The following is a 20538-nucleotide window of genomic DNA, read 5'->3' as shown; positions in this document are numbered from 1 at the left end:
ATACATGTTATAAAGGATCTTCAAGATGATTTAGCAGACATGCTAGAACAAGCCGACGAAGTACAAGAAGCAATGGGTCGCAGTTACGGTATGCCAGATATAGATGAGGATGAATTAGCTGCTGAATTAGAAGCTCTTGGAGATGATTTAGCTATTGACGAAGATACCAGTTACTTGGATGATGCTATCAAAGCGCCTAGTGCTCCTGACAAAGAACCTGGTACAAGCTCTGTTAGGAATAAGGTTAGCATTTTATGAAAATATAAATAAAAATGAAAATTTATAGTAATTATTATATCTTTTATAAATACTGTACAAATTGTTTAAAAATATAAAATTTCAATGATTCGATTTATTAAAAAAAAATTTTTTTTTTTAGGATGGAGTTTTAGTCGATGAGTTTGGTTTGCCACAAATACCAGCTAGTTAAAAAATTATTTTATATAAATTATATCTTTGCAAATTAATGTTATGTATATCGATATATTCAAAAACGATTGAGATTTTTGAATTTTTTTTGTATATGCCATTATGTACAGACAATGTATATATTAACTATTTTGAATTTTCAAACATCTTGATACGAAATTCGCGCAAATAATAAATCTTCGATGAATGAAACGTTGTTACCAATATATATGCTAATCTATTTTTGTTGCATTCTTTTTGTGTTATATAATGTATAAGTCAAGTTAATAAATAAAAAAAAAAAAATTAATAAAATTATCTAATGTAGAAATTAAAGGATCTGTAATCGAGAAACATTTATTTCATTTTGACTTTGTAGTTTTGTATATTGTGTGATTAAATTTAAAATTATTTCTTTGCAATCGATGAAATGCGTTTCTTCAAATCCACGTACTTGCGTATAATGATATACATGTGCCTGTAACAACAATTTAATCGTACTAAAAATCGTATTTAATATCTTATTTAGAATTTTATACTGTTATATACAGGATGGATTATAATATACTAATAATAATATTTTTTTTTCTTGAAAAATTTCAACTTTTATTCTTAGTATAACAATAAATAAATAAAGATTTTGATAGAGAGAATTTGATAGAAAGAATTTATTAAGAAATATAAATTTTTCTCTGTTTTCCAAAATCCATGCTGCATATACATATAAAGATCATACCTTTACCTTTCGTTTATATAATCTGGTAAATTGTTTTATTATATTTTCAAATAATGATATCATTGAGGAAGAATTTAAAAGACATAATAATGAGGTAGAATGTCCAGCTGGGGGTACAGAACATAAACCCACTTTCATAGCTTCAGTACCCCATTCTGCGAATGTAACTTTTTTCCGAAATCTGAAAATTGAAATTAAATTGTATTATAACAATGATTACAAACATATATAGATGAATATATTGTTTATAAAAAATCACAAGCAATATACTTTTCAATATTTCGTTTTAAATCATTTACAGAACAATTTCCTCTAGCAATATGCGCAGCACTTAAAATCATAGAACCTGTTTGTAATGGATCTAGTTTGATCGATTGATTGTTTCGTGACCATGCATTGATAAATATTTCATCTATAAGTCTAGAAATAATGTACAATTACTTTTTGTAATTTGATTTAATAATTTCAAAAGCTAATACATACTTTCTTCCTTGTATATTGCATGTTGTAGACGCAGATAATGTTACTGGACTAACGCTACTAAATATATAATGTAATTTCGGATATGGTACAAGATTCGTTGCTATTTCGTTCATATCCATATTCAAATTACCAGGAAATCTAGATCCGCTAGAAAAAAAATATTCTTAGTTTACAAATAATTGTTAGAAATTATTGTTAATCTTATTAATCTAATATTTGTTAATCTATTATATGTTACCTAGTTAAATGAAGAAGTATATTTGCAATAATACTATTCATATCTTGAAATGGTTTACATGAAATATTATAATTTATTTGATCCATATTCTCTTTTTTCCTTAATTGTGCATTACATATGTCTATAAGTGCTTCATTTTCAATAGGAAAAACACATGTTGCATAATCTATAAGTTCTCGTGTTGCCAATAACACATTATATGGGGCTGTAACAACATCTTGCATAACAATTGGATATACACATGATACTAATCTGTAACAATAACAATCATATTATAAAATTAATAAAAATTATAATAAAAAGTGTAACACAATCTTAAGAAGAATGTGTATAAAGATCTTAAATGAATGTGAAATATTTTTATTATACAGATTGTACCTATCTATAGTAGGATAATTATCAGCTAGTAACTTTAAAACAGCTGTTCCTAATCCAGATCCAGTACCACCGCCAAGGGAATGCATTGTTAGAAAACCATGTAATCTAGAACATTTCTCAGCCATACGTCTGATATTATCTTCCAATTTGTCATAATATTCTGTGCCATGAGTATAATAACCTACAGCCCTATAAATTACATTTATAATATTTATGTATAATTCAAGAATATCAATTAAATCTATTATGTGAAATATTAAAAAATCAGTACCAATTATTTGCAGATCCTGGATAATTTGTTACAATACAAGTCTGATCAAATAAATCACGTACAGGACCTCTTCTCATTTCTCCTATAACACTATCTTCCATATCTATCAATATTGCCTATACATAAAAAAATTCATTTTGTAAATATATTTATCTATTTATATTATCTCATTTTTCTATAATTTTGAACAAAAGAATAAAATTATAAATAAACGTTATACCCTGGCCTTGACTTTAGCTTTTCTTAAATCATTCATACTTTTAAAACATAAATCTTTGGGTGAATTGTCAGGTATAACAAAAAAACTATCGAACGCATTAGACAGATCATTTATATTTTTAATATGATTTCGTTGTGTTTTAAGTAAATTTATTCCAGTATTCGTTGTTTGTATACCATACTCGTGTAGTGCCAAAGGCCAAAATACTGAACCGATTTGATTTCCACATTGTCCAACTAAAATCATTATTAACTAATATAATTTCTATTTATTTTTAATATATGTAATTCATTGTAAAAAAAAAAATACATAATCAGATAATTACGAATGTAATATCATATAATATACCTTGTATCGAGATAAACTGACTCATTGAAGAATCTATAGAAAAAAACTTGAATCTCGTATATAATATACTTTGATATTTCTAACTATAAAAATATATTTTGAAACCATATAGTAAAGTTGCGCTTTTTCAATTTTATTCTCTGAAGTTGAGAATAACGATATCTCGATATTTAAACTTTATCGACTTATTATCGAAACTTGTTTATCTCGATTTTTAAATTTTAAACGATTACCTGTTAATAAATTCATTGTGCTCTTGTTTCTATTTCAAAAAATTTATAGGTTAAGGTAAAACGTGCAATTAACTTTAATAAAATGGGTAATAGAATAATACGATCGTTCAGTGTAATTATTTTTTTACTTATTTGTAATTACTATTATACAGAATCTGCATTGTCTACGGATTCAAGTAAGTCATACTAACCTATAATTTTTTGTAAATTTGCCGATTTTATTGTTATTGTTCGTATTTTTAAAAAATATGAATAAAAAATAAAAAAGAAAATTTATTTTTTAGTATTTACTTTAATTATTTATTTTATGTTCATACATTAATCTATAAAAAAATTCAAAAATTGTTATTATCCACAGTACAAATTACATATAGATATTGTCTATTTGTTAACATTTCATTTTTAATATTGAGAAATATTTTACTTTGAAAATACTGTATTTCATACTTCACGTTCAATAAGAGAATAAAATAGAAATATCTATTTATCATGTTTGTTTGATTTTCTTTACCTGAATTTTTTCTAGTACATTTTTTAAAGCCAGGAGATGTCTATTCAAATGACAAACCTGGATTACAAATCTTTTGTCACAATGCCAACTCAAAATATTTAATACATATGTGGAGAAGTTTAACAGTAAGAAATAATAGTTTGAAATTCATGTATTATATTCACGTAATATACAAACTTGATGCATCTTTAATGTTATATTTATATTATTACATTATAGATGCACTTAAATACAAATATAGATAATTATGATTTTTATATTGGAAAAACTCCTCAAGAAGTAATAAAAAAGCATGATGATAATCAGCGATCTTGGAGCCTTAGTTTATTTAGCACAAAAAAAAGTAACAAATTGAAAATTAATCCATTTGAAGATATATGTATTGGTGTATATGTATATAATAATATATCTAATTTATATAAATATACAATGAGTATAATTCAAACACGTGAGTGGAACAAAGTAAAAAGAAAATATTTTATGTTACATATAATAGGTAGTTATACACATATTCTTCTACAAATAGGTATTGACATCTCAGAATTATTATTAATGCTACTAGGCATTCTAACATTTTGGAGTGCTCATAAACTCAGTGGAAATCCTTTATTTTATTACATTACCTGTATAACTCTTGGTGTGTCCACTTCAATTATAATTCTAGTATATTTTTTTAGCAAGTTCTTACTAAGGGTAAATGTGATATTTGTGAATTCATTTCATTTACATATATTTTATAACAATATATCATTTTTCGAAAATTAACATGCATGCATAATTCAAGGGTAAACTTATGTACTTGATGATCGCAACTGGTTGGACAATGAGTTTTTATTTAATTCAAATGTTATGGGAAAATATCCAACAAATTGTAGTTCAATACAGGGAATGGGTGGCATGGTATATTTTATTAACGTCTTTAATCAGTTTTGTCATTAGTTATCGATTTGGTCCAGTTACAAATGCTAGAACGAAAAAACTTATCCAATGGTTTTTACAGGTTTGTAAAATAATACGTTTGACGAAATGAACTGTTGAAAAAAGTTCAGTAAGAAATTATTCTACTATTCTCATTTAATATTCTTTCTTTCGTTTATTTAGATAGGAGGACTGTTAACCATATTTTATAGCAGTTATTTTCGCGAAGCATCATTTTTTTGTTGTCTTGTAATTACTCTACTTTATAATTTTCCCATTGCAATAATTCGAAAAGGACAAAATTATTGGTAAGTTAAATTGTTCGATATCAGCGTGGTCAAGCTTTCTTCAATTTGTTGCAAAAATGTTGCAATTTGCTTCGATGTTCGTATGATATTAAATGTTATTTTTTAATTTAATTTGTTTCTGCATATATTTTAAATGTTATAATTAAAGCTATCTATTCATAATAATCAAACACTGCTTTACTTATTGTTAAATTTACTTAATTTACTAATTATGTTAATAAATTGTTATTTGTTATTTTATTATTGTTATGAAATAATTAATTGTTATTTCATATTCGTTTATCTTTTTATTTCGAAAAAAAAATATTAAAATGAAAGTAATTAAATCGTACTATCTATTTTATTTTATTTTTATAACTAAAAAAATAATTTAAAAAATAAAATATAAATTATTTCTAAATTATATATTAAATTAAAATAATTTATAAAATATACAAATTATAAAATATTATAACTATTTTATAAATTATTTTATTCTTTATTCTAATTTCTATATATTTTATTTTAATGCGTTTATACAATTTATATTTTATATATTTATATCAAGAGCAGAAATCTTGATAAAAATCTTGATAACTGCAATAAGTGAAAATAAGATTGTGATAATAGTAATCACAATATTAGTATTATTAGATTGTTTAAATAAACAAGAACATATATATATATACCTATCTGAAATCAGGAAAAACATGTTTCCCATAAAAAGGAAGTTATTAACGGAAGACGAATATCGTAAAGAAGGAATAAGAGAAACTAATAAAGCGTTATACGAGTTAAGAGAATATTGTTCTAGTCCTAATTGTAATCCATGGAAAACAGTTTTAAAGTTGAAAGATCCGATAAGGTTATTATATATAATAACATACTTTCATACAAAAGTGTATTGACTATATTCGAAGAGTAAGCGTGATACACTTGTATTACGCTTGTAAATGTAGCGTAATTTAATACGCGTGCTTTTAGGTTTGCCAAGTTTATGGAAGGCGATTCACATTTGTCCGACGATGAGTCGCGGGAACACGATATCGAGATTACAAGAATAATAGAGGAGTGTGAATATACGGACGATGAGGATTATTTGTGATAAATGTATATATAAGAATCATTAGTTTTATTAAAAGATCAATTCAGTGCAAATTAACGAACATACAATATGTATATAAACACGAGCTTCCATGCAATTTTGCACGGCATTTATTCAAAATTCCAAGTGTTTTGAATATTATAAAAAGAAATTGTATTTTGCATTTCTTATTTTTTACTCTGAAATATTGTATTTTGTAATTTAATATGTAACTACTTTTTTACTTAAGCAAGTACTGTAAGTACTTTTTTCATTATTTATTGTGTGATTTTCAAATAAAGTTATTGATTTCAATGTTGATTATGAATACGATTGTATCGTATTATTTTGTATATATTTGCATATATTATCTTTGAATCAATTTATGGAATTGGATAATTAATTTTAACAACTAAATAGAACGCGAAATATGAATTCAGTCATTAAGGATTCATGCCATGATTTCTTGCAATTTGTTACAGCCCTTCGCGATTGTATTCTTATCTGATTCGCGTGACTGCAATTGTCCAACCTACTGCAATTGCATCATATACTCTCATATTATTTGTTTTAATTACATTTTCGGAAATATGACTTTATGTTTCATGAAATACAGTATTTATAAAGAAAAAAAAAAAATAGAAAAACAAGGAATAAGCATGGATAAAAAACAGCATAACATGTTCTGGTTAAGTTTTATTTTGTTAAAAAAAAGTTATTCATTTCATTAAGAAAAATAAATAAATAAGAAAAAGTAAGAACTTTTTCAAAATGAATAAGAAATATGTAATTAATTTTTTGTTCTTTATTTTTTTCTTCATTCATTCAGCATTGATTTACAAGCAACAAAAATACAAAACAATGAATAATTTGTTTTTTTTTCTTTATTTTCAACTTCTTGTCATTTTAGCCTAATTGTAGTCAATCGATATCGTATATGACAGTTATGTTGTTATTTCTTCTCTAAAGCTTGGTCAGATGTGCTTATTTACATATTTTAATGAATCCAGAAATGATTCATTCACGCATATATTTGAATTACGCTATTGCACAGCTGTTTGTTAGTTTGCTGCTTTTCATTAAATAACTTGCTTACCCTTAAACGATTCAGATTGAAATTCTAGTTTGCTAAATTTACGAAACGATTTCACATATAGAGATAATTCTAGAGATAGAAGAAGCGTGAACTGATTTAATATTCTGATTGAGATTATTTATTATTTATATGTTTAGTTTAAATTCCCATAAAAGACAAAAATAGAATGAAATCGTTCTATTCTCCATCATACCATTTTTAATAATTTGATAAATAAACGTCAATCGATATTTTTATATAAATATTTTTGTGCTTATTGTAATTATATAATGTTTCGAATACACTACGTTTACAACGTGCGATTCATTTCATCCATTTAAGAGAAAATTATGTGCAATCGTTAGAGTGTCGTGATGAAGAGCAATAAACGGCAAAGAGGCGACAACTTTTCGTTCCAAGGGCGTTCCTGTTCTCGCTTTTTCAAAGATAAATATATGCATGCATTTTTCACATTTCATCAAGACACAGGGTACAATGGACTCTCTCATGGATAATGCGCACAACGCGTGTTACTTTCTCCAGTGCGCAGCAAATTGTCATCGGATAACGCATCGAAGCACCGACAGGTGGTCTTCAATCGGGCACCTTGCAAAAAACATGGGTGCGTATTTGTGCGGCTTCAATACATTTGCTCGGTTGATAATATCGGATTACAAATTGCGACGAAACGTCGTTCAGTGACGATCGGCTTCTATCTTTCGCATAACGATTTTCAACGTGTTATATAATTGCTCTTTTCGTAAGAAAATGCTCGACGCAGAAATCTTCCGCTAAAAATCAAAATTTTCGAAAAGTATAGAAAATATTTTGCGCATAGTGTATATTAAAAGATAAATTGTAGTTGGTTAAGATGGGGGAAGCCACGTGATCGGCAGGTGGGATTGGTAACGGTCCAAAGGGCAGAAGCAGGATCAATAAGAAAAAGACTGGTTTTCCGTGATGCATGGCGCACCTGCTCTCTTTGGAGAGACACGAGAAGAGCGGATCTGATTTCGTTCACGATTCATCCTCAAAAATCTCGAATCGTCCCATCGAAGTTGGCGACAACGTTGATGATACCGTTGATTTCGTACAGTTTTTAGTTAATTAATTTAGTTTTTACATCGATGCGTTCTTCTCGAACGAACGATTGAATATAAATAATCAATAATTATTGAAGATAAATACGAATAGAGAAATAACCGAAACATGATTCTAATGAAAGTAATCGATGTAATTACGGTTTAATGGAAAGTGACCACGATCGAGAATGACCTCGATCTTTACGAGGATGTAAGAGATAAAGTAAATGCGTAAGATGGAGAGAGAGAGAGAGAGAGCGTACCTCGCTTGTTTTTGAAGGTCCCAGCCAGCGTATACCATCTGCCGACTAGTTCTTCGATACCGGTTGCAAGAAGTAGCTTGCAGCCCTTTAAATGGACTCTACTTTGGCAATCACGGTCAGCTGCCTCGTTGGCGTTCTTTTCCAAGATGAACATCTTTTTTCCTGCCACCTTCTTCTACATTATATTCGTTCCATGTAATACAAAGTCTATAATGCTTCTTTCTCGTTTGATCGTTCTCACAAGTTTTATCGAGGCAAGGAAATAAATTTTTATTCGAATAATTATTTAAATAAAATTTTTCTTTTACGATATTTGAATAACATTATTTAAATTTAATATTTGATATTAATATTTATATTTTTACTTGAATTGAGTTATAAAAAAAAGATAAATATATTTTTGTATGGTGAAATTTTTATTTTCCATTTTTCTTTTGTCTAGGTTTAGATACATTCTTTCTTGTGCATAATTTTTAATTTAAAATCAAGTTTGTATTTTTTTATGTATTAAAATATAAAGAATTTAGAATTTTTTCTTTATTATTTGAAAACAATATATTTCTAAATATTTATAAATAAGATTTTATAATTTATTTACATTTTTATCTTAAATAAATTTATTTTTGTTTCAAATAAAAAGCGGCCACTTTTGCATATTTCTTTTTTTTTTTTTTCGTGATAAATTAAAAACGGAGAAGAAAATTAAGGCTAACAGATGAAAAAAAGTACACGTACATTCTGTTTTCATTGGTCTGGGATCACGGAAGCTTTTTTTATCGTTGAAATATATTTCTTTAATCGTTGGTAAAATAATTTTTACTTACGAAATATTGGATTTTTCGTGGTTCTGTTATATATGCTCACAATACATAATATATAATAGATACGGCAATTCCAGCAGAGCTTGGCTTGAACCGCAAATCGTGCTTTCACGCGCATATCGTTTGATATTTTAATCGATAGATTTCTCGTCGCTGAAGGGTTGGATTCCTCTCGACTTTGCTTCCAATGAACCATAAATATTGGAACGAGCCTAATTCGTTAGGAATGCAGTAGTTCTCGGTAAAAAAAATTCTTGATATATTTTCAGATTTATTGGACGATAAAATATATATTAAAAGAAGAAAGAAAAAAGGAAAAAAAGTGAAATTAAAAAGATAAATTGTGCGATATATATAATCATTCGCGTTCATTCTTCTTGGATTTATGAACCAATTCATTTCGTGCATCAACAAAAAGTATTAGCATAATATTTGAAGATGAAAGTATCTTTATTCCTTTCTCGTAAATAATTCATGCCTTCCACTTTCTCTAATAACTTTTGGACTCAATTGTATAAATATATACAACGAAATAATGTAGAATTTCATAGAGAAAATCACTGTTAAGAATTTACACGGAAGATTATCGCTCGAAAGAAACTGAAATGAAGGATTCCGTGACATCCAGATGACTCTTGGCGGAAATATTTCTATCGATGAAAATTCGTTCCGGATATTGCCTCGATGAAAGGAAATAGGGTCGATGAGGTAAACCAGAGTAAATGGTATTAGAAACGAATACCATTTGAGAATGATTTATTAATGAAAGAAATGAAATCTGAATAGAAAGTAAACACGTATTAAATAATTTAATAATGCCTATCTTAATAAAAGAATTTATTGAAAATTTATTTTTGAATTAATGATAGATAGAATTTTTAGTTTTCTATTTTTTTCATATTAAATTTCCTTAACTAATATTAATTAATGAATTTAATATGCAAATATTAACAATTGACTTGCAAATTGTTTCACTTGTTTCACATTCAAATTCTGTTCTTGTTGATTTCATCGGTTTCGGCTGAATTCCATTCGATATAAAGACGGCATAAAGACCGGTTCATAAAAAGCAAAACAGTGAAGGGAAAGTAAAAGAGAAGAAAGAAGAATACGAGAAGTTATTTCATTATATTCTGTATCGAGCGAATCTTGTGTAATGAGTACCACAAATCTTTTATATTCAATCGTATTACGAATTTCGTTTATGTAAAATTATTTGTCGGAGGACAAATAATAGGTTCTTTAATATTTAATAGAATTCCACTTCGATAAAATTCTGTTTGTACGAATTCTATTTATTTAAACTATCGTTCTATTTATATAAATGTTTTTTTATATTTTAATTGGATCTTTGCTGCGTATATAATTAGCAAAGAATTAATTTGTTAAATATTGGAAAATTATTATATATCTGCAAATTTGCTTTTACATTTCCCTTTTATTATTACTTATTTTAGAAAAAAATTAATTAATTCTTTTTATTCTTAATGAAATTTTGTGAATATATAGAGAATATAATAGAGTGTATATTGATTATAATCATATAATGATTATATGACAATTCTTTTCTTTTTTAATATTATTTCAAACGCATGAAATCAATATTCAAAGTTTCAAGTTACTTTTTCATTCTTCTCAATATTATTTCATAATAATACGAGACAAAGAAAATTTTAAATTGTTTTATTTTTAAGCTCATTCTATCTCTCGTGAAAATATGTTCGGATAAAAGTATCAAAAATTGAAAAAAATGTCGAAACTTTTAATTTTTCTCCTTCAAAGAAATAAAAAGAATTGCTAAGAAAGTAAAATAAAAATTTTCAAATAAAGTAAATTTCCTTGTAATGTAGAGTGTAAATAATTTTGTGATTAATTATTATTATATTATCGCAATGAACGATATTCGTCGAACAATATTGCAAGAGTAATTAAAAATATTATTTGTAAATATCATTTATACATTTGCTACACGAAAGAGGTCAAACTTTTCAAACATCGAGGTTTTAAGAACAAACAATAAAACAACCAACAACAATTTTATTCTTTTCATCTAACATTGTTGTATCCCGATCGTTCGGGAGACACATTTCGAACGAACAGATCCGTATTATCTGAATGTGTACATCGAGAAAAAGCGAACGTGCCTCTATACGCACACACACACATGGAATCAAACATGGTGCGTATTATTTCAACACTGCGCATCGAAACTCGTAAATTGAAAAAGTTGAACGATGTTTTTCATACATAGAGAAGTTCACCTCACTGAATTATGCCATTTTCCAATTTTGCGTGTGTATTGCATGCGTATTTCCGTGTTTTTGACGCTTAATATTTTCAAAAAAATGTTCTAAATTTGACAGATGAAAAAAATGAAAAAAAAATTTAAAGATGTGTCATTAATAATTTTGTTAATATATTTTTAACTGCAAATACAAAGTTATCATGATATTTTATTTTTATTTTATACATTGTCCAACGAACACCATATTTTAATCAAATATTTATCCATTTATTTACAAAATGTAATTAACTTATACATTATTATTATATTATAAATATAACATTATTTATAATATTTATTTATTAATTTTGCTGCCTTTAATTAATTCAGATATTTAACACGAAGATACATGCTGTGAATAACAAAATATATCATATATATTATATATAACATGATAGTTTTCATACATAGTAGGAATAATGTAAAAATAAATGCAAATTATTTATATATTATGTGTTTGTATTAAAATCCAGTAGATCAAAATAATTAGATAATTTTGTACGCAATATATGTCAATATATATAATGAATCCAGCTTGGAGAAAATAAAATGTGTAATATTATATGTATATATTTTTGTGATTTCTTCTTTCTAGATTGTGACAATCTAAATAATTATTTATGTATTATAAAAAATTATAAGATAATAAGTTGAGAAAAAAAGATAAAATCAAAAGCACGTTTAATGCACACGTATATATAATTATATCACGATACAACATGATATTAGGCTGTCGAACGATTATGAAGCTGATCTATGTATTTTTTTATTTCATTATTTTTTTGCACGATGTATCTTAGCATTGTCTCTAGATAAGTGATATTGTGAAAATTTTAAAGAATGTTTCTTATATTTATTAATGATATGTTATAATTATAAGATTATACGCGATGAGAATGCAAATAACGAATTTTTTTAGAATTTCGTATAATTTTTTAAAATTTGGAAAAAGAAGATTGCCTTTGAATCCAATATTGTGATGAAGTTTAGCATAATTTGACCAAATTTTATAATAAATATATAAAAGTTAAATCTACAAAAGGGAACGAGATAACGAGATCAACGAGAAGAGATAATTTAACTTAGCCAACGACAATTCTTTTTAATGATGTGACGAGCCTGTTTAAATAAATACATATGTATTCACGTTTTATAACGAGTTACAAGTTTTATAATTCTATTTATATAATCGATCCATAATGATGCATTCATTGCTTACAAGTTTTTTTCTTTCGTAACGAACGATGATTAATTCAAAATAAACATTAACGGTTTCCCAGTTTTTTCTTTGTTTCTTTCTTTCTTTCGCGTAACAATCATTGATTCCATATCGAAAGTAACGACATAATAACAATGCTAAGCATGTAAAATGCTTACATGATAATTAAGATTTCTATGTTTCGGAAAAAGCAGACTGTAAAATCATAAGTTGGAAACAGTTTATGAACCATCAATGGTAGAGTGTAAAGGACTGTAAGCAATTCGATTACAGGTAGATTCGCTTGTTATCTGGGGAAAAAGGGAAAAAAGAAAAAAAAAAGAAGAAGAGTAAGGAAAAGAAAGTCGATAAAATAGTAGAATCGGCGGTGACGTCGAGCGTAAAGAGAACCCCTGTAGCGCAGCTAGTGGTATGGCGGGGGAAGAATAGCGGTCGGCGAGCCAATGAAGGGAGGAAATGCGCGGCGCAGATGCGCGCTAGATTCGAGCCGCCGCTGGGCTGTTCAGAGCGAGCGTGGACGTTTACCGCGTCGCATCTTTTGGGTTTTTCAGTTGATTCCTTTGTGAATGTTCTTGCTCTCGCAACGCGTTCATAAGCTACACGATTCTTAACTCGGCTATTTCCTTCCGCGAGTGTTTCGGCAGATTGATTTGCGTTGAAGTTTCAGTTGGGTTTGTCGCTTAAATCTCGATTAGAACATATACGAATGGAATCGTGAGAACTTCCGGGATACACTGCAGCCCGATTCGAACGTAATAGTGATCGACAGTGAGCACCAATGACATGTGCAGTGACATTGATAACGAACTTTAAACAATCAATCAAAATTTTCGCGTTGTTCGTCCATCAAATTAGACATGATAGATCATACCGTGTGTCAAACATATAGAGATCTATGTTTCGTTCACACATCATCGGCGATGTTCACGTAAAAGTGCAAATTCGAGCCATGCTAGTAGTCATTTTTGGTTCTCTATATATTTTTCTTTAATCCTATTGCTGTCCATTTGTTTTCTATAAGTAGATTAACAGCATCGATAAGAATGTAAAAATTAGTTGGAAAGGACATCCGTGAGTGTAAGTAGTTTGCAGTGTCTCGTGAATTTGACTTTTCTAAAGACATCTACCTTTGCTCGAAGTTGGCAACATCGAACCCAGGATCGGAGCAGAAAGGTCAGTGTGCGTTTCATCGTGTTTCATTTATCGATCGTTGCGGCATACTTAACTATACGTGAAAACACGAAACACGAAATATGAGATACTAGAATGTGTTTAATATAATAAATATGAAATTATTGCTCTTATCAATTTAATTTCCAAACCGATAAAAAATCGTTAATACGATAAATTGTTCGAAGATCGAATATTGGAAATCGATGTGGTATCGGAATTTGTTGGATAATTCTCGAGAAAATAAGTAAATAATGAAAAAAGTGAAATTATCAACAGTCCGATTGATCGTGTTAATCGTTAGTTTCTTCTCTCGCCAAATGAAATGATACAAACGTGACGATTGAATGCTATTTAAAAAGTATTAGTAATTAAGATCGATTAAAGAGTTCTACAGAAAGGGATATAGTGGTAAGGAATGCATAGAAATTTAAGATCGAACGATGGTGGAAGTATAGAAGGTGGTTGCGCTGAAACAAGCGTACGTTGAGTATAGGAACGTTGCGTGCAGGAACGATCTCGGTGGTCATTGGTGCGATACAGAAACAAGTGTGACTATCACGCGCGCATGAACGATTTGTTATTATCGAAAGAACAAGAGATTTAACAGATTTAATGAAATTTGAACTTCGGATTTTATTTTTCGTTTATTCTACTTTTCTTTTTTCTTTTGTTATTTTGTACAAATTTATTGGATTATAACAACGTTTTCATAACAACGTTATTAATTTGTGCTCATTATCTTGAACAATATCGTTTCATTCGTTATATTTGTAGCTTAAATTTGTAGATTAAATTACGTTATAATATATATATCTCTCTCTCCATATAAACTAGTCTATTACTATTATTAAAGTTATATATTAGATGTTCTAATTTCATTACGTTTCATTACGTAAATGGACCATAAGCTATGAATGGTGAGAGCAAAGTACATTTTATAAAAGAAGATTTTCCGATTTCAATCGTATACATTAGCATGAAAAAAATATATATTCGATTGACTTTTTACATGCAGTCTTACAGTTGATTAGCATCAAGTGGTATGTTCATCCGATTGACTTTGGATGTTAATGAACGAGTGAGCATCGAAGACTGATAATTGACGTCGGTAGTTCTCATGAAAGTCAACGTACCGTAAAGTTCTCGGTTCATTCATCGTTACCGTGTTGCGTAATAATTGTTGACACGTGCCAAGTGTCATATACAATCGTTACTTCTGCAATGCCATTTGACAGAAGTGTAATTAAGAAGCATTCGTGTTTGCATGAAATCTACGTTAACACGTCTTACGCACGAAATTCGTATTTCGTTCTGATATCCCACGTAATATGATACATTTCCTTTATTCGATGCATTAAGATATGTCGTGATTAAGCGCTCGATAAATCTCATTTAATCCTGAACGTCTATTTTCATTTTAATTAAGATGAGGGAATTTGTTCGATCTCTATTTACTGTGTTCTCGTGACGTTCACAAAGCTTTGATATACTACAGCAAACAACAATTAGAGTAATTATGGGAGAAATGCCGCTTATTTTAAAAGATTAATATGCATTATTTACTACATAACTTGGGCTTGATAACAGAAAATTTTTCTAAAGATAGATATTGTTAATATACATATTTATCAAAAAATAAGTTAAATTTTTTATTAAAAAATTAATAAATATAAAGCGTTAAATTTTCTTTTTCAAAAGTAGTATAATATAATAAAATATTATTTTTATCTCTCTTTAATCTCACCAATTTCCTCCCCTCCCCCCACAATTATTACACGGAATATGTTTGGAAATAGAATAATAGGAAAAAATTCAAAAGAACTCGTTCGTCAGTCTGATTCTCGTATCATGTTAATCATTAGTCAAAGGAAAGTAAAACGAAGACGAACGATATCCAGCATGCGTATTTTATTCTTGAGATCGGAAGAGTCTAGTAAGGGTACTTCAGTATCGAGTTGGACGAGAGCTAGATGAAGGTGGAAAGAGTGTTACCACTTTCCCTCTTCGAAGTATAATGTTTACCACCCTTTCCCTATCTCCGAGCTATACAAGTCGCGTACATTAAAGCAACTCGTGGAAGAGGCTCGTTGAGAGGTTACGCCATTACTTACCAAAAGCTACTCTTGGTCTTCTTTCACATCCCCTGTTCCGCCACGTTTCTTTCTTACCTCTATCTTACCTCTGCCTTCTTACGCCTTTGAAAACGATCGAGCTTTGCCGCGATCACGGTGGCCGACGTAATCGACACGCGGTGGTCTCGTTTCTCGAACGAGAAGCTCGTTGTGTCGCTTTTGTTTCTGACCACGCCACAATATTGTTATTCATTGTACAGATAGATACAAAGCAAAATTCTTGAACAATTCATTGACTTAATTTTAGCTCTGAATAATTTTTATTTTGTAGCAGCAAACAACCTAACCTCAAAAATCCACGTGTATTTTTTTTAATTTTTAATCAATACTGCTGTTTACCACTTTGATTAATAATTGTTTCCATTCCAGGAGAGGGATAAATAACTAAAAGCTTAATAAAAATATATTTTTATTATGATCTGACTGATTGGAATATATACTCCATGAACGAAACAAACGATCGAAAACAGAAACGAGGCAATTATATAATCGGCTTCGTATATAATAGATTCTTCGGTGAGAGAGGTTCATTATCGATAATTAATCTTATTATGAGCTTCTAACGTACCGCTAATAGAGAAAGATCAGCCATTGCCGCTGTCGATCGACTCTCGCTAAATCAAATATAATAGACTTTTTATTTAGTTTTATCCGGTCAAGTTTTATTAGAACGTCGAACTTTTAATGGATATATTATCGATTTTGTATCGGTTGCAACAAATATATACTTATTTAGTTTTATTTTTCCTTGGAAAAGAAAATCTAAACATGAAAAATTTTTTAAAAATAATTATTGAAAACGGCTGTTTATCATTTTTCAAATGTAATTGACCATGTTGTACGTGGCGAGAAATTAAATTGAATACATACCTTAAACGGGCTCGGGTAATTCTCGAACCGGTTAACGTATAGAAATGGCGTTTTTCCGTGATCACATACACGCATTCGTAAATGTGTGTATACGTGCATATCACTTTTTGATCTTCTTTTAAGGAACATTAACGTTTCATCCAGTGTTTCATCAGACCATGTTTTCAATGTATATCGTTTTAAAGTAATTACACGGTAGCTAGCTGGACATGAAATTTTCCTCGGAAGGGAAGGATTAAGAAGCTCTCGAGACATATGTATTTTGTGCACGCAACAGGCTGTATGCTGGCAGCCATAGGGTGTAGGTAATAAAGAAAGCAACATTGCTATAAAAGAAATACGATCTGTTCCATTTATCGAATACGGTTGGGGCATGCGTGGGTCATGTGATTTGCAAACAAATTCAAAACGATTCTTATTAATTTTCTTAAAAAGAAGAGAATTTGATTCTTTAATTTTTTTTTTTTAATTTTAACAAAATATTTGCCATATACGAATTAATTTCAATTATGTGAATACGAAATAAAAAGGAAATTTTTCTATTCTAAAACGATATATAAAAATTAAATTCTTTATTTAATTTGAGAAATAACGTTCAAATTACTTTTTTATTTATATTTTTGCGAATTAACTATTTATTATCTATTATTCGTCTCAACATTTTATTATCGCGCAACGATTACATTAAGATCTGCACATCACCAGTTGAAATAGGTTTCAACGGATAAAAATCATTATATATACTGCTGGACGCATACATGATAATAACGAGTGCGTGAAACGAATAATATTTATGGCAATATTTATGCGATAATGCTACCCTGTATTTTTTATTTACTCTTTCCAACCATGGTCAACCATGAGATCTCGCCGTATACATCTAATCTAATCGTCACGATTGAAACGAGCCCTTGACTCCAGAGGAAACGATTATTCATACATAATTAGCAATATTTTTCCCACCCTTCTTCTGCGATTTCGTTTGGCCGTCGCAAATTTTCGCGCCAACCACATTCGCAAACAGTTTATCCATCGATCGATTTCCTTCGCGGTTTATAAATCGTTGAAAGCTAGTGATTTCCGGCCGACATAGGAAGGAAGAAAGGGAGAAGGGAGGACGACGATTCGTCGTTGAATGGTTGAATGGATAACACAAGACACGTTCCTCGAGCAACGAGTGCATCCTTCCGTGCTTATGCATTCATTGGTGCGCAGGGGTTATTTTTGTCGTTTCGTCTACGACGATAAATTTATCACTCGACATCTTGCTACCGGGAATTTCGGGAAGGGTGAGACTCTCGTTTTTGGGAGAACTCTCATTTTACGAGAACTTTGGATCGATCGGACAGAAAATCAGGCGTATAATTTGAAGGGTTGATGATTAACTGGAGATCGATTTTACTTAAATTTGACGGCGTTTAATTACTAGGAATCGAACGTCCAATCAGTTATCCATGAAGTGGAGTGCAGCGAGTTAAAGCGCAGTCAATTTCTGGCAGGCATCGGGCCAAGAACACTCGGCCAGGTCATTCTGATCGAACTCTTTCTTTCTGATAAATTGTCATTAATTTTAATTTGGCACAAAGTTTCGCGTATCTCATACACAATGAAAAATGAAATTAAAAGTAAAATGAGATAGATCGTTCTATGATGATGTGTTATTAATTGCCAATTCATTAATTAATCTAGCTAATCAGGTTGAATGAAAATATTTCTCATTTGTATCTTCGTAAACAATATTAAATTGTATAGCAATTTATTGCTATATAATATCATTATACACGAATTATTCTATATAAAAAGAGAATGTAGAATAAAACTTTTCAAGTGTAAGCGAATTTCTCGGAAAAGAAGAAATTTAAAAATTCATCTATTATCATTGTTTAACTGAATCTTGATTTTCATAAAAATCGGAGGAGCAGTAAAATTTTATCCTATATTTTTTACATTCAAGTTTAGATTCATTCGTCTCCAATTAATTAATTTCATTTATATTTTAAATTGATGTACCATCATCCATACTTGGCCTATTATATATTTCATTTTATTATATTTGCTTCTGTTATTGTCACTGTCACTTTTATCGAGAAACTTTCTATATCCCATATGTATATTCGTAGGCAAACGTTTGAACGAAGAACGCGTAGAAGGCGAAACTTATAGTCGGCCAAGTAGTAGATGTATATACGCTCGAAGAGAAAGAGAACGAAAAGCCGGTCTTCGATGGAACACCTGTTCTACAGGTATGTGATCCTTTCTTCTTTGTGCTCTCCGTTCGGATTTCTCCTACACATTCCTGAGTTTTGTTGCTGTTCTTTCTTATGCATCCAACGCGATGCACCTTTACTTTTATTATCTATCCCTATCTGTAATTTTTGATTAAAAGGAAATTGTTGATATGGAATATATTATTTTTAGTTAATATGAAATTGAGTAAATAAATGTTTTAGGTTATGATATGATCAAACATTTTCACGTTTTTTTCTTAATTGAAAATAAATTTAATAAAAGATAAATAAAAGATAAACGAGGAATGTATTAAATTTATGCACCTTTGCTTTTATTATCTTCACTATCTGTAAATAATTTTGATTAAAAAGAAATTCTATGTTGATATACATGTTAATATCGTTAATATTATTTAATGAAATTAGGTGAATAAATTTTTATGGTTATGATAATTAATCATTCTCGTGTTTTTTAATTGAAAATAAATTAATCATCTAAATTTAACAAATTTAAGCGACATTGTGTTACAAGTTTTAATACAAACAAATTTTAATATATTCAATACGATTCGTTAATATTATTTATTACTACTTGATTAATTTTATAAAAAAGAAGGAAGAAATAACTTTATGCATTTCCATACTACGATAAAACGTTGTAAAAGATGTAATGATATAATAAGATATTCAAAGTGAGTATAAATATTAATTTAATTTTCATAATCATTTGCATAATAAAAAGTGTGCATAGCAAATTGCTACAAAAATTTGCCAAAACAAATTATCATTATAAAGTCGAGTAAGCATTTACAAGCGTTTACTCAAAAATTGATTGATTAAAAAGAAGGAATGCACCATTTTTCGTATAAATTTTATAAAATATAATTTCTTCAGATCTCAATTATTATTATTAAACTAGGATTTATCCGAGTTTCTAATCTTTCAGTTAAGCCGATTAAATCGAGAACTTGAGTTAAGTAAGTAAAAAATCCGTGTTTCAGTTTCCTATGCTTAAAAGATATTAAAAGATTATCCCCACAATTCTATCTCAATATATCGCTCGGCCAAAGTGTTAAGCTTATAACTTATTTGGATACGTGCATATTTTATTACACAGATAACTTACAATGTATCCGACCATAAAATTAGAGTGTTGGTCCACCACGTGTGATTTATGCGAAACTTGTTTATGCGAATTTGTCGCCGTTGTTTTATTGCATCGATGTGACCGCGAAACAAGTTGATTACGATTTTTCGCTTTCCAGCTGCTGTTGTG

At 28.9% G+C, this 20538-nt stretch overlaps 4 protein-coding genes across 12 annotated transcripts in view; 3 read left to right on the top strand and 1 right to left on the bottom strand.

Annotated features, from left to right (window-relative positions):
* Vps60 (vacuolar protein sorting 60) overlaps positions 1–830 on the top strand; it is a 53829-nt gene extending 52999 nt beyond the window's left edge. For all 4 annotated transcript variants that reach the window (XM_086903015.1, XM_086903014.1, XM_086903016.1 and 1 more), the window contains 2 exons: positions 16–243; positions 380–830. In XM_086903015.1, coding sequence (XP_086759141.1) covers positions 16–243; positions 380–430 — 279 coding nt within the window. In that variant the 3' untranslated portion in view covers positions 431–830. The remainder of the gene's footprint in view (positions 1–15; positions 244–379) is intronic.
* Positions 280–3219, bottom strand: LOC100868659 (tubulin epsilon chain). Of its 4 annotated transcripts, none has more exons than XM_086903008.1 (9): positions 3083–3219; positions 2735–2970; positions 2515–2630; positions 2244–2432; positions 1866–2117; positions 1628–1774; positions 1415–1564; positions 1145–1325; positions 280–886 (listed from the first exon to the last, which is right to left on the bottom strand). In XM_086903008.1, the coding sequence occupies exons 1-9, from the start codon at positions 3105–3107 to the stop codon at positions 740–742; spliced, it is 1443 nt and encodes a 480-aa protein (XP_086759134.1). In that variant the 5' UTR covers positions 3108–3219; the 3' UTR covers positions 280–739. The 4 variants fall into 4 exon arrangements, with proteins under 4 accessions (XP_086759134.1, XP_003695347.3, XP_086759135.1 ...); XM_003695299.4 differs by having other exon boundaries at positions 1151–1325; XM_086903009.1 differs by having other exon boundaries at positions 2911–2970.
* Positions 3158–6443, top strand: Nemp (Nuclear envelope integral membrane protein). 3 transcript variants are annotated; one of them, XM_012488753.3, is made up of 8 exons: positions 3158–3491; positions 3842–3951; positions 4046–4274; positions 4353–4519; positions 4611–4826; positions 4928–5052; positions 5735–5896; positions 6016–6443. In XM_012488753.3, the coding sequence occupies exons 1-8, from the start codon at positions 3398–3400 to the stop codon at positions 6134–6136; spliced, it is 1224 nt and encodes a 407-aa protein (XP_012344207.2). In that variant the 5' UTR covers positions 3158–3397; the 3' UTR covers positions 6137–6443. The 3 variants fall into 3 exon arrangements, with proteins under 3 accessions (XP_012344207.2, XP_086759138.1, XP_086759139.1); XM_086903012.1 differs by having other exon boundaries at positions 3170–3491; positions 4046–4519; XM_086903013.1 differs by lacking the exon at positions 5735–5896 and having other exon boundaries at positions 3170–3491; positions 4046–4519.
* Positions 6444–13369: 6926 nt separating this feature from the next.
* Positions 13370–20538, top strand: part of tinc (transmembrane protein tincar) — a 50612-nt gene continuing 43443 nt past the window's right edge. Inside the window, exons 1-2 of the mRNA XM_012488740.3 lie at positions 13370–14032; positions 19155–19277. The gene's annotated coding sequence lies outside the window, so the exon portion shown is untranslated. The remainder of the gene's footprint in view (positions 14033–19154; positions 19278–20538) is intronic.

The sequence above is a fragment of the Apis florea genome, unplaced genomic scaffold (genome assembly GCF_048593485.1).
Source record: "Apis florea isolate Af1SG1 unplaced genomic scaffold, ASM4859348v1 contig_2274_pilon, whole genome shotgun sequence".
Lineage (NCBI taxonomy): Eukaryota > Metazoa > Arthropoda > Insecta > Hymenoptera > Apidae > Apis > Apis florea.
The sequence above is the reverse complement of the archived record's forward strand: the minus strand, read 5'-3'. Positions and strand labels throughout refer to the sequence as shown.